This window comes from Mastigoproctus giganteus, chromosome 1, assembly GCF_048544385.1.
Source record: "Mastigoproctus giganteus isolate SK-2022 chromosome 1, ASM4854438v1, whole genome shotgun sequence".
Lineage (NCBI taxonomy): Eukaryota > Metazoa > Arthropoda > Arachnida > Uropygi > Thelyphonidae > Mastigoproctus > Mastigoproctus giganteus.
The window spans coordinates 244,767,359-244,782,563 of NC_143575.1; the positions used below are offsets into that span (position 1 = coordinate 244,767,359).

General features: G+C 39.8%; 1 protein-coding gene across 2 annotated transcripts in view; it reads left to right on the forward strand.

Annotated features, from left to right (window-relative positions):
• Positions 1 to 15,205, forward strand: part of SA1 (stromal antigen) — a 256,210-nt gene that overhangs the window by 54,858 nt on the left and 186,147 nt on the right. For both annotated transcript variants that reach the window (XM_090376728.1, XM_090376737.1), the window contains exon 5: positions 12,761 to 12,965. In XM_090376728.1, coding sequence (XP_090232854.1) covers positions 12,761 to 12,965 — 205 coding nt within the window. The remainder of the gene's footprint in view (positions 1 to 12,760; positions 12,966 to 15,205) is intronic.

Consider the following 15,205-nt stretch of genomic DNA (forward strand, 5'->3'; position numbering starts at 1 on the left):
TCAAGAAGGATGTAGAGCTGCTGGAACGAGTACAGAGAAGGGCAACAAGATTAGTGAATGGAACAAAGGGGTGCTCTTACGAAGAAAGGCTTAAGTTTTGCGAATTACAATGTCTGGAGACTAGGCACCAGCGAGGTGATCTGATAGAGCTGTACAAAGCCTTGAATGGGCTGAGCATGCTCAATGCTGATGGGATTCTTCCTCTTGCTCAGAATAATCACCTGAGAGGGCATAAATTCAAATTGAGGAAAGACAGATGTAGGATAGATGTGCAGAAATTTGCCTTTAGCCAGCGAGTGGTTGGTAGGTGGAACAGACTTCCATCCCTTGTCGTGGAAGTTGATAGCCTAAATAAGTTTAAGGCTCAGCTGGACAGGTATTTCGAACGAACAGAGGGGTGAAGTGGAAGTGGTTATTTTTTATTTATTTATTTTACTTTATTTTTTTTGGCTGATGCTGCATAAGCTTGCTTTCTTGTATGAAATGCCTCTACTAATGCTAATACTAATGCTAATATTGTGTGTGCGCGTGCGTTTTTGTGCGTCCGTCAGTCCAGGCTTCAAATGATAACTTATTTATGTGTGTCTGTCCATCTGAAGCCTGGCCATGAGTTTTGAATATTAAATATTTAATGTTAGAGTTCAGTGATTAATAAAATTATCTTTGTAAATGCAAAAAAGATAATTGAAATTTTTGCTGACCTGAAAAATTAATTTTAGATATTTTTGTTATGTAATCCATTGAAAATTATAGACTAGCTCACTGTAGCATGGCTGACTACAGATAGTTTTGTTTTATAATGTTGGCCCCGGGTGCCAAGCGAATGTGACTGAGCGATTTCTCTGTGCTACTACTGTGATTTCCCAAAAGTGATCTACAGTTATTTTACGTTCTTGACGTTAATAAATTTATTCATTTAAAAACAGCTCTTGTAACAAAAACACTTGTACAGAGCAAGAAAGGAAAGGCACCTTTCTTTATTTTTTTCTAGTTTACTACTAACCACTTACTACTTTTCGCTTGGTCACACCAGGCACTGCTCCTGCCTCCCCGTGGCGGGGCCGGTAACCTTGGCAGAAAAGTCCATCTGCCAGGGGCTAAGAGGAGCCAATATGGAACAAAATATGTTTCCAACTTTAGAGCCGTCAAGCTGTCGGCCAAACACAGAAAATGACCATGATTCGTTGCAAGCAAAGAAGTTGAAAACCAATCCCTCGGCGACAGACTTACCTGCATTCTTAATAATGCACTCACTATCTGAACAGCCTGTCAGTAAGCTATCCCCCTTTTTAATACAAAAACATCTGGAAAGTATTGCAGGGTCTCCCAAGACGGTTAAGAGACTGCAATCAGGGGACTTACTTATTGAAACTCTAAATAGCAGGAACTCTGAGAAATTACTAAAAAAGACAACTTTCGCTGGTATTCCAGTGAAAGTAACTCCACATGCAACCCTAAATACATCAAAGGGTGTAATATCTAGTTGGGACCTGATGAATGTGATGGAGGCAGAAATTAAAGAAGAGCTTCAGGAACAAAATATAATAGCTGTAAAAAGAATAATGATAAAAAAAGACAACATTCTCACACCTACCAGAAATATCATTCTTACCTTCAACAGTCCAAACCTGCCCTCATCAGTAAAAGCTGGATATCTACTTTGCCGCACTCGTCCTTTCATACCAAATCCGTTGAGATGTTATAAATGCCAAAAGTATGGCCACTCTCAAACGACATGCAGAAGCAACCCAGTTTGTCCCAACTGTGGATCCTCCGATCACATTCAAAGTGATTGTTTGGCAAAAGAAATGATATGTCCCAACTGCAAAGGGAACCATCCTGCCTACTCTAAGACGTGTGAGAGGTGGAAAACAGAGAAAAAAAAATTGTAAAATATAAAGTTGAAAACAGAGTTAGTTATCAAGAGGCAAGAAAATTAATTGCACCCAGTATGCCCAACCGTACCTATGCCAGTATTGAAAAAAAATATCAAACCATTGCCACACAAACCGATTTTACTGTTTCTTCAAACACTTCCATCTCTGACTGGGCTCGGGCTGTCCTCTCTCAGCAACAGTCCAGTCCCGTTAAGCACTCAGACCAAGCAAATAATACGCCTCTCACAATACCAGCAAAATCTCAAACTCCGCCAGTGAATGCCACTACTACAAATAATGATAGTTCGGCTTCAAAAAAGATTATTCGGGACACATCAATGGAGGCAGAGTACCCATCCAAACAGGAAGATCCAATTCTGGAAATATTTGCAGAAGAAGAGATGGACACTGGTCGCCCTTCCTTTCCAAAAAGAGACAAACCAAAGCCAGAATGCCATAAGACAGCCACGTCAGGTACAGCTTCTTCTTCTTCTAAATTCAAGTAATGCTTAACATCTTGCAATGGAATTGCAGAGGCTTTCGTGGAAACATTGACGACATCTGTTACTTAATTAATCGCTACTCTCCAGTTGGTTTCTGCCTGCAAGAAACCTATTTAACTACTCAAATTTCCATTTCTATAAAAAACTACTCGGTCTATAGACGAGATCGGAATACATCCGATTCTGCTCATGGTGGTGTAGCTATTTTAATTAGTACAAGGATTCCAGCTAGGCAAATCACTCTCCAAACCCAAATCGAAGCTGTCGCTGTGCGTCTGATTACTCAGACTGCATTAACTCTAGTCTCAGTTTATCTCCCACCAAATAATACTTACTCTTATAATGATCTTAAAGAACTTTTATTACAGCTACCCTCCCCTATCTGCCTGCTAGGGGATTTCAATGGCCACCACTCTTTATGGGGTTCATCTAAATTAGACAGATGCGGCCGACTGATTGAAACTTTACTGGAAAAAGAAAACCTCACTCTTCTTAACAGTGGCTCGCACACCCATATACAGTTACCCAATGGACAGACTTCTGCCATTGACCTATCGATTTGCTCCCCGATACTGTTTTCAGCTATGCAGTGGTCCACTCTGGATGATCCCATGGGCAGCGATCATTTTCCAATTGTTTGTGATCTGTTGACTGCACAACCACAATTACAACAGCCCTGCAGGAAATGGAAATTCTCTAAAGCCAATTGGGCCAAATTTCAGTCAGCAATCACTCTTGACAAAAAAACTATTCAACTACAGCCCATAGATGAAGTTACCGATTATATTACATCCCGCCTTTTAGTTGCAACTAAGTACTCAACTCCTTTATCAAATCCCCCGTCCCGACGGCATTTCAACTACTGGTGGAACGAAGAGTGCACAAAAGCAAAGAAGGAAAAAAATAAAGCATTTAATTTATTCCGTCGATCTCCAACTACAGCTAATCTAATTAGCTACAAGAAACTAAGGGCAAAGGCGCGTTACATTCAAAAGCAGGCCAAGAAAGATTCTTGGACTAGGTTCGCATCAACTATCAACAGAAACACTGGCTCCAGACTAATATGGAAAAAAATTAGGCAGCTTTCTGGGAAGTTTCCAGCTGTTCCTTCCCCAATTCTCCCCTGCAATGGGCAAGAACTCTCTGCTCCTCTAGATATAGCCAATGCCTTGGGCAAAACCTTTGCTCAAATATCGGCTGCATCAAACTACACTCCAAAATTCCAGAAAATTAAGACCGCCAACGAACAGAGACCTATCAACTTTCGAACCTCACTGACACTTCCATATAATCAGCCTCTGCAATATTGTGAACTTTTACAGGCCATCAGAACAACAAGAAACAGTGCCTCTGGGCCAGATGGCATATATTATGTCATGCTGCAGCATCTCGATGAGAAAAACCTACAACTGCTTCTAATCTTTTTTAACCGGATTTTCCTGGAAAATATTTATCCAACCTCTTGGCACCACGCTACAGTTTTGGCGTTTTTGAAACCTGGAAAAGATCCCTCTAGTTCTAATAGTTACAGACCAATATCTCTGTCAAGCTGCCTTGGTAAAATTCTTGAAAAAATGATCCATAGTCGACTGACTTGGATCATTGAAACTCAACATCTACTGAGTAATTGTCAACATGGCTTTCGCAAAAACAGGTCATCCCTAGATCTGATGATCAAGGCGGAATCTGAAATTCGCAATGCCTTTGTGAAAAACGAACACCTTGTCATGGTCTCCATTGATATAGAGAAGGCATTTGATACTACCTGGCGGTATGGCATTCTCAGTGACCTATCAAACTTGGTCTACGAGGCAACCTACCCATATTTATTAGGAACTTCCTCAAGAGCCGATCTTTCCAGGTGAGATATCAAAATTCCCTTTCTGCTACATTCTCCCAGGAAGGAGGAGTACCGCAAGGATCAGTTTTGAGTGCAACCTTGTTTGCTCTTAAAATTGATTCCATTACAAAAGTACTCCCAAATACTGTAGAGGCTTACCTGTACGCTGACAATCTCGCTATTTCTTGCCATTCTCAGAACATGAGATCTATCGAAAGGCAATTGCAGATGTCCCTCAATAAAGTTCAAAATTGGGCTGAGCTCAATGGATATCGTCTTTCCCAACAGAAAACAGTTGCGATCCACTTTTGCTGTCAACGCAAATTGCATGCAGATCCTGAACTTCGGATTTCAAATTCCACCATTCCGATTGCCAGCAATATGGAATTCTTGGGACTAATCCTGGACAGTAAGCTCAACTTCTTTGAGCATGTTAAATTAATACGTACTGCCTGTCTTAAAAAGATCAACATGCTAAGAGCTTTATCTGCCCTCTCTTGGGGAGCGGATCGTACAACTTTGCTGCTCTTATATAGAGCACTGATTAGATCCCGTCTAGATTATGGTGCTCCAGTTTATGATTCTGCCCGAAGGAGTGTGCTACGCTGGCTGGATCCTATTCAACATAATGCACTGCGGATTGCAATTGGTGCATACAGGACATCTCCAACTCAGTCTATACATTGAATCTAATGAGCCCCCTTTGCATCTTCGTAGAAAAATGTTACTACTTAAATATGCTGCCAAAATACAGACTTGCCTTTCGCATCCTACTCAGCCATACCTTTTTAATCAACCACTAGTTAATCTCTATAGAAATAAACCAAGTAAAATCCAACCAGCTGGCCTACGGCTCCTTGAATTATCACAGAACTGGAATGTTCCTCTCTGCAATAGGCAACAGATAAAGAATTACTCTCATCCACCATGGACCACCTTTCCTCAACTGACCTCTGATACCTATTTTCTTGAATGGGGAAAGAATTGCCTACCGGCAGTGAATGTGCAACAACTCCATGCTAACCATATTCAAACCTATGCTGACTTCTTGCCGATATATACGGATGGTTCCAAATCTCTGTCAACTGTTGGAGCAGCAGCAGTATTTCCCTCTGCTATCATATCAGCTTCTCTTCCACCTGAGTATAGCAACTTTTCAGCAGAACTCTATGCAATACAGTTAGCTCTAGAAAATTTGGCTCTACATCCATCTGCAAAATATATAGTTTATACTGACTCTCTCAGCTCAATTAAAGCAATGCAGAATACATCTCAAAAGAATCACCATATTGTAATGAAAATCAGGAGTTTGTTATTGCAGATTTATCATCGTCAACAACTAGTGAAGTTTTGCTGGATTCCATCACATTCAGGCATAAAAGGGAATGAAATGGCTGATATATCTGCCAAAAGTCCAAGTTCAGACCAAACTTCTGTCCCTATTCCAGCACCCGATTATAATATCTTAATTCAAGCAGCATGCCATGCACAGTGGACAGAATTATGGCATAACCAAACCAATAACAAACTTTTCCAGCTGAAACAATACCCAAAGTTCTGGCACTCCAGCAATCAGACAGTGCGGCGGGAAGAAGTGGTACTCACACGAATGAGAATAGGACACACCCATCTGACTCACCTCCATCTACTAATGGGCGATGATCCTCCTCAGTGTCCACACTGCTTAGAATATCTAACAGTCAAACACATTCTTATTGACTGTCCACAGTATCAACAACATCGAGCTGCAATACTTCAAAATCTGGCTAATCGTCGAGAACCATTGACATTACATCATATCATTGGAGAGGACGCAAATGTTAACGAGCTTTTCTGCTTTTTAAAACAAATTGGAGTGTATCATCTTTTATAAATAGGCTTCAGAACTGAAACTAATTTAAATTGGATTATTTTTTATTATTGCTACGAATAGGCACACTATAGCCATAGCAGCTAATGCGCCAATAAACACCCATACCACACACACGCTTTATAATGAGGTAATATCTCAGACTGAAGGAGAATGCAGTTGTGTTTCATTTTAAAAGAAAGCTAGAATGCTGGGATGTTGCTTTGAAAAAGCCGATAACAATAATAAAAAAAGAACAGAAGAAGGTTTAAATTAGATGTTAAGAGTAGCAGTGAAACAGAAGTCTATGGAAGATTTATAATTGGTTTCAGTGGTGACGTATTTGAATGTTGTTGTTCAGTGAACACATCATCAATGAAGTAGACCCACATTTTAGGTGTGTACTGCAATTAGGAAAGAGCAGATACTTTAGTATACTCGTTTTAAGTTATTTTACTTCTACCAAATTGGGTCAAGAGGGATTTCTCCCATTCTGAGATTTTTCTTTTGGTAAAAAGTAGTGATCTTAAAACTGAAAATAACTCTCTCCTGTTATGATGTTGATATGGTTAAGTACGTCTCCAGCAAAAATTCTCATATCATAGGTATTCTGCCTGGAAAGTCAGTAAGTACTTTCACAAGTCCAACAGAATCCAGATAACTTCTTTGTTCTGCTCCAAACACCAGAGGTTCTATCTATCTATTTTTGGTTCTTTTCCAGAAGTCATTATAGAGAATATATCACTAAGATTATTAGTATCAGTGTTAACAGTATCAGTAATTTGTCTAATGCTTCCTTAAATTTAGTCAAACTATCCACTTCTACACCACCAGATTTTTTCCAACAATTGATTACTCCCTGCATAAAAGCATATTTTCACACATCTGAAAACTCCTTTTTCCATTGGAGTTTGTTTCCTTATGTGTGTTATCTGAAAAAGAGTAAGGATGCCATCAGCATATAGTTTGTTCAACCTATTTAAAGCCTTAAACACTTCAATCAGGTCTCTTTGCAGGTGTCTGGTTTCCTATTGCTGCAATTTGTAGAACTGAAATCTTTCATGGAATAATGAAGAGCAGCTAATTTTGTTGCCCTTCACTACACCCAACAGTCCCACATTATTCTTAAAATGAGGATTCCAGGTCTGTATCAGTACTATTCCTTATACTCACATTACACCATTGTCATTTCTTCATGTTATAGTTATTTAGTCATTTATTGCTTAATGTTTTTATCCATGTTCTGTTGGCTGTTAAAATGTATTTAGTTAATGTCTACAGAAGAGGACCTTCAAAGATACTTGATAAATTTGACAAACAGCACAGTGTTTTTTTATTAGTTACACAAGTTCCCTTCTTAATTTTTTATTACATGTTTGCATTGTTTGGAATTGTGGATGAGAGGAATACAATTTACTAAAGTTCTGTAATGCTGAAAACAGATCTTTTCTCTTATAAGTGCATGTTGTATAAATATAGTGCAAGCACATCAGAAATACATAGCTATATCTGAATAAATCAGAATATTAGTAAAATGGCATTGTTTTAAGTTATATCTTATATTGCGAATACCTTCACAATGAGTTGCCACGATATTGCACTACTTTGAATAAGTAACGCTTCACCTAAGGAGAAGACTAATGTTACTTATTCTCAGATGGATACCACCACCCAGACGGCACCGTTTCAGGCCATGTTGGCCATTCTTCGGTGGGTGGACCCGAGTGATGCAATGATGGCAAAACAGTTATGAAGTATAACTCCACAATATGAGGCTTATGCCCTAAACGCTTGAGTCTAAGTTCATGTTGTAAAAATATTTTAATTTTTTTTGCATTCTATATGAATATTCATAATAACTGCACAATCATACACCAACCATTATTAAAAATATACATAGTGTTATGTTATATTAAAATAATGATGTAGATAAATGAAATAAATAGAATGATAAAATTCCACCAGATAAAACTGATAAAGAGGTCTGTACAATAAAATAACTCTGTAACTGATAAAATAAAATAACTATAACTGATAACTGTCTGTACAATAAAATATGAAATTTTAAACTGCAAAGAATTATTTACAATAAAACAATGTAGATAAAACACAGGATGATAAAAGCGCTAAAACTCCATAGCTTTCAGAGGCATCCGCCTCCTTTTTCAACAGTGAGGTTTATCGTACGGCACATCCTTAAATATCAGCAGGCTCACAGTTCTCAGCACATGGTTCTACAGGAGCATGGGCAGTATTCTCTTCATGTGTACTGGAACCGGAAATGGCTCGGGAGTGTGCCAGGCAGAACTGCCCATCCCGTCCAAGAACCACCGCCTCGAAGAGGAGATGAATGCAGATTCCCCTGTCTCAATTAATGGTATTGCTCTCAGAGGAACAAATCCGCAAGCTCTCGAGCCATTTGCGGTCCCAAAATCTATGTGCCCGGTCGACGATAACAGCTTCGTCTGGGAAGATTTGATGATGATTCTCCCAGAAATGTTCTGCCACAGCAGACTTCCCATAATCCGTGGTCTTTATTGTGTTCATATGCTCCCCAGACAATCTTTGAACCGACGTTTCGTTTCACCAACATAACATTCCCCACAATCCAGGCATCTGATCTCATACACGACCCCACTTGTAAATTCCCTTGGTATGGGGGTCCTTGATCTGTGACACAACTGTGGGCAACCTCCGCCCTGGAAGCTGCATACAGCGTGTCTGGCAATCGCGCAATACTAGAGCTATACGCTCAGTTAGGCCTGGATAGTAGGGAATGTATGCGGTGGCAACTGGTGTAAACGGTTCTCTTCGTCCGTGCTCCACTCCTCGGATATATTTATCTATGATCTTTTGGGGGTAGCCGCATTTTCTGAGATCCGCTGTGACACGTTTAATTTCTTCTTTTCTATCCTCGGGGGTGCTGCAATGGAACCCAGCCCTATCCAACAATGCCCTAATAACACTTTTCTTATGATGGTTGGTTTGTGCCATATTGTAATGTGCATATTGGCCCCGGCACATGGGTTTTCAGCCTAGGGCCTTGATATCACATTGAATGATACCTTCCCTATGTACCAACACATCAAAGAAAGGGAGGGTACCCTCTACTTCCACCTCAGAGGTAAAATGAATAAACGGGGAGAAGCTATTAAGGAAACTAAGCACCTCATCCTCTCTCTCCCCTTCCAAATAATTGTAAACGTATCATTTCCACGTGCGCATGGGGAGAACCGACCCATCAAAAATCCTGGCTTCGAGCTCCTCCATAGCTAAATTTGTTATAATAGCACTCACTAATAGGGGAACCCATTGCTGCGCCATGAACCTGCTTGTACATTGCATTTTGAAACACCACGGTGGTGCTTGAGAGACATAGCTCCACCCCACTACAAATGTCCTCCATGCTTAACGGAGTCCTATTGCTTAGGGTGTCATCCTTCTCCAATGCCATGCGTGCAGATTGCACCCCCATGTTCAATAGGAATGCACGTGAAAAAGGATATCATATCGAATGATACCATGGCCTCGCCCTCTTCTATAGCCTGATCCCTTATAAATCGCACAACGTCTCCACTATCCCTGATGGTAAAATTGGAACGTCGAACAATAGGAGAAATCAGTCTGGCTAGGAACCTGGACAAAGCATGTGTAGGACTGCCTATAAATGACACAATCGGCCTAAGCGGAACTCCCACCTTATGAATCTTGAAAGGCCGTAGAACCTAGTAATTGGCATCCTGTTGCATGCAATGTCCAATACACATCTTTGGAAATCTTTTCAGCCTTCAGCTAAACTTGTAGAGTCTTGTTTACCTGCCGTTCAAAACCCACCAATGGATTCCTACGAGTAACCCTATATGTCGCTCTATCATTCAAAAGTTCCAAGGCTTTACTACAATATTCTTCTTTGTCAAGGATCACCGTTGACCTACCTTTATCTGCGGGCAAGACCACAATACTACCATCTTGTCTAAGCTCCTTAAGCGCTTTTCTCTGACTAATGCTGAGGTTGGAGGGACCCTCCAACCTCAGCATTAGTCAGATACGTCGACGATACATTTACAATTATTCAGATGGGGAGAGAGGATGAGGTACTTAGTTTCCTTAATAGCTTCTCCCCGTTTATTTAGTTTACCTCGGAGGTGGAAGTAGAGGGTACCCTCCCTTTCCTTGATGTGTTGGTACATAGGGAAGGTCCTAGGCTGAAAACCTATGTGCCGGGGCCAATATACACATTACAATACGGCACAAACCAACCATCATAAGAATAGTGTTATTAGGGAATTGTTGGATAGGGCTGGGTCCCATTGCAGCACCCCCGAGGATAGAAAAGAAGAAATTAAACGTGTCACAGCGGATCTCAGAAAATGCAGCTACTCCCAAAAGATCATAGATAAATATATCCGAGGAGTGGAGCACGGACGAAGAGAACCGTTTACACCAGTTGCCACCGCATACATACCTTACTATCCGGGCCTAACTGAGCGTATAGCTCTGGTATTGTGCGATTGCCAGACACGCTGTGTGCAGCTTCCAGGGTGGAGGTTGCACACAGTTGTGTCACAGATCAAGGACCCCCATACCAAGGGAATTTACAAGTGGGGTCGTGTATGAGATCAGGTGCCCGGATTGTGGGGAATGTTACGTTGGTGAAACGAAACGTCGGTTCAAAGATTGTCTGGGGGGGCATATGAACGCAATAAAGACCGCGGATTATGGGAAGTCTGCTGTGGCAGAACATTTTTGGGAGGAGCACCATGAAATCTCCCAGATGAAGCTGTTATCGTCGACCGGGCACATAGATTTTGGGACCACAAATGGTTCGAGAGCTTGTGGATTTGTTCCTCTGTGGAGTCCCTCAGAGTTCAGTGTTGGGTCCATTATTGTTTTCTCTATTCATAAATGATATTGATGATGGTATATCAAGCTTAATGTCCAAGTTTGCAGACGATACAAAGGTTGGCAGGGCTGTTAAGAACACTACTGACTATGCTGCTGCTGCTGCAACAACAGGATCTGGAAAGGTTGAGCAGATGGGCTGAGAGGTGGCAAATGAAGTTTAACATTGACAAATGTAAAGTACTACATATGGGAAACAGCAACCTCAGAGCAACATATGAACTCTGTGGTACTACAACGACAGTGGTAGAGAATTAAAAGGACCTGTGGGTAATTGTGCACGCAGATATGAAGTTCTCTGAGAAATGCAGACGGGCTGCAAGAGTAGCTCATGGTGTCTTGTCAATGATATACAGGAATTTTTCTAGCAGGGATAAGGAGGTCATTATTCCATTGTATAAGGCAATGGTCAGGCCACACCTTGAGTACTGTATACAGGTCTGGAGGCCTCATTTCAAGAAGGATGTAGAGCTGCTGGAACGAGTACAGAGAAGGGCAACAAGATTAGTGAATGGAACAAAGGGGTGCTCTTACGAAGAAAGGCTTAAGTTTTGCAAATTATAGTGTCTGGAGACTAGTCACCGGTGAGGTGATCTGATAGAGGTGTATAAAGCATTTAATGGTTTGAGCATGCTCAATGCCGATGAGATTCTTCCTCTTGCTCAGAATAATCACCTGAGAGGGCATAAATTCAGATTGAGGAAAGACAGATGTAGGATAGATTGCAGAAATTTGCCTTTAGCCAGCGGATAGTTGGTTGGTGGAGTTTGTTTGTTTGTTTGTTTGTTATTTGGTTTTTAGGAGCATTAGCAACTAGGGCCATATTGCTCCGGGATATGCGGTGGTCATTCTCTGACCTTTCCGCATCCTCCGTATTTGGTGGTGACGGGCTCGAACCCCGGTCTAATCAAGAAGCGTGTGCTACGCACTGCTGCTCCTTCCCACCTGGCTACGGAGGCGCCTTTGGTTGGTGGAACAGACTTCCATCCCTTGTTGTGGAAGTTGATAGCCTAAAAAAAAAATTTAAGGCTCAGCTGGACAGGTATTTTGAACAAATGGAGGGATGAAATGAAAGTTGGTTTTTTTTTTTTTTTTTTTTTTTTGGCTGATGCTGCATAAGCTTGCTTTCTTGCATCATATGCCTCTACTAATGCTAATGCTCTGAGAGCAATACCATTAATAGAGACGGGAATCTGCATTCATCCCCTCTTTGAGGCGGTGGTTTTTGGATGGGATGGGCAGTTCCTCCTGGTATGCTCCCGATCCATTTCCGATTCCAGTGCACACGAGGAGAATACTGCCCATGCTCCTGTAGAACCACGTGCCGAGAACCGTGAGCTGCTGATGTTCACTGTTGAAAAAGGAGGTGGATGCCTCTGAAAGCTACGGTGTTTTAGCGCTTTTATCATCCTGTGTTTTATCTACATTGTTTTGTTGTAAATAATTATTTTCAGTTTAAAATTTCATACTTTATTGTACAGACAGTTACCTTTTTATTAGTTTTATCCTGTGGAATTTTATCATTCTATTTATTTCATTTATCTACATCATTATTTTAATATAACATAACACTATTTATATTTTTAATAATGGTTGGTGTATGATTGTGCAGTTATTATGAATATGAATATTCCCAACCCCAGAGGCCTATTTGAAGATTCTGTATGAAATTTGTCATTTATACAGCTTGACAGAATTTATGAAACAAAATTCCTCTGCCAAAGTTTTTTTCTTGTATAATGAAATATGATTTACGTGAATGATATTAATTTTTACTATACCATTTCAGGACAGTGGAGATTATCCACTCATAATGGCAGGACCTCAGTGGAAGAAGTTTAGATCAAACTTCTGTGAATTTGTTCAAGTACTGGTTCGCCAGTGTCAGTATAGCATAATATATGACCAGTACTTAATGGACAATGTTATTTCATTATTAACAGGTTTATCAGATTCTCAAGTCAGAGCATTTCGACATACAGCCACATTGGCAGGTGAGGTTTTAAAATTATTTGAACAGTTGTTATACAATTATTTTGTTACTTATGATGCAAATATATGTATAATTGTGTAACATACAAAGGCAAATGTGTGATACAAGGTGTAGCTATTAAATAACAAGACTGCATGCAGCCACCACACAAGCTCCACCTGTGAAACAAATACACAGCAGTTGAGGTTGAACCTTTTCCTAGCTGTCTGCCAAGTCACGTTCCAAGATGTGTTTGATTTGCATTGAGACAGGTTTTCATTATCTTGTGTTTTTGCAGTTTGCCTGAAAAATGATAGACAAAAGAATCGAACAATAAATTAACCTCAAGATTTTTAAACTAAAGAAAACACCAACTTTGAAAGCTATGAGTTATTATATCAATTTTATGGGCAAGGATCTTATTTTCATAGCCCATGTTCCTGGTTTCCAGAAGTTGTGTTGTTCATCCTAATTTACACTGAAATTGTATATTTCAGTCCTGCCCAGTGCATTTTTCACACAGTGTCAAGAGCTCACATGTTTGAATGGCATAAAAGGTTTTTAGAACGAAGAGAGAATGTGGAATGTGAAAAAATTCAAAGCAAGAGACTTGAATTGTGGAAGGATGGTTGGATGCCCCATCGAGCCAGAGCTCCAGCACATAATGCACTCTCTGTTCACCATTTTGTGTCCAAAAAAACAAATCCCTGTGTGTGTGAATGTGTACTCTACTCACAAAACCTAGCCCCCTTATGACTTTTTTTTCTTTTTCCTAAACTGAAACGTGTACTGAAGGGAACCCATTTTCAGTCCATTGAAGACATTCAGAAAAAAACAACCAAAGTGTTAAAAGGGCTTACAGAAGATTACTTCCAGAAATGTTTCTGTGTTTGAAAGAACTGTGTGTATGTGCGTGCATGCGCAAATCCAAGGCAATTATTTTGAAGGGGATAACTGTAAGGTCGAAATATTACATTATATTTCTTTTTATTGTGACAGTCCCATTATTTAATAGCCACAACACCTCGTACTTTGCATGAAGCATTTATAATCACAGACAGTGCATTTATGTAGCTACCATTGTACTAGCAACATGTTATTTTAATGATGGTGAAGGGAAATAAGTGTTATAAAATATCAGAATAGTAATTCTGCTGCGATTGTATAAAAGAACTTCTGTAATGAAGTCGAAACATATAGCTAAAGATGTGTGAAAAGCAGGTGAAGTGTATGCCATAGAAATATGTAGAACAGAAGGAACATTTCCATTCTTGACATCTCTTAAAGTTGCATTATCTTATCTCTTGTTTTGTCAGTTTGCTCTCAGGTGTTCATCCTCCCTCTGATGAGACAGCAGTACTGTCAAAGCAGATGTCAGGATGGTGATATCTTTTAAATAAATAAATACTTCTCTTTTGAGGGAGTTCTGTGTATTCAGAGATAGTAAACAACTTTGCCTGTTGCTCACTTCTCTTTAATTTTTATGTGAATTTTGAGTAAAACATGATCTCATAAATCTGTGCTACCTTATCAAGTATAGATTGCTAGTGGAATCTTCATACTTGGACACAGTATTCTAAGTAGTTCACTGTACTTAGAATGTCTTTTTTTTCCCCCTATGTATCTTATATGTGGAGAAAATTCTACCCCATGAACCTTGCACAGTCTCTGCAGGGTTAGAATTGATTGACAAGGATGTTAACGTGTTCAAATTGCAGACACTTTCAAATTTATCCCTAACTCATAACTTTTTTCCTTTTTCCAACATTGTCCTGTACTTATTAAGTAAGTCCTCACATCTCCTAATCTTAATATTAATGCCAACTTATACAACAGTATTTGCATTTCATTCTCTGAAACTTGCATAGAATAAAATTTGCCTTTCATTTCTTAAAGGACTACAGATAATTCTCGGATGTTTCATAGTATTTCTAGACTATTTCTTCGGTGACTGAATTTCTGCCATCATTACACCATCATCTTCACATGTTAGGGAATGTCACATCATTGGATGCTGCATTGCTCAGTGATGGTGCAATAACAACAGCAATTCAGTTACTGAAAAAAATGGTACAGAAGCACCATGAATGCATTCTCCTTCATGTAGGCTTTCAGTTTTCTGTACAACTAAGCTACATAAGTCTTATTTTCATAGTCCATTTTCCTGGTTTCCAGAAGTTGTGTTGTTCATCCTAATTTACACTGAAATTGTATATTTCAGTCCAGCATTTTTCACATCACCTAGAAATGGTAGGGAAGAAG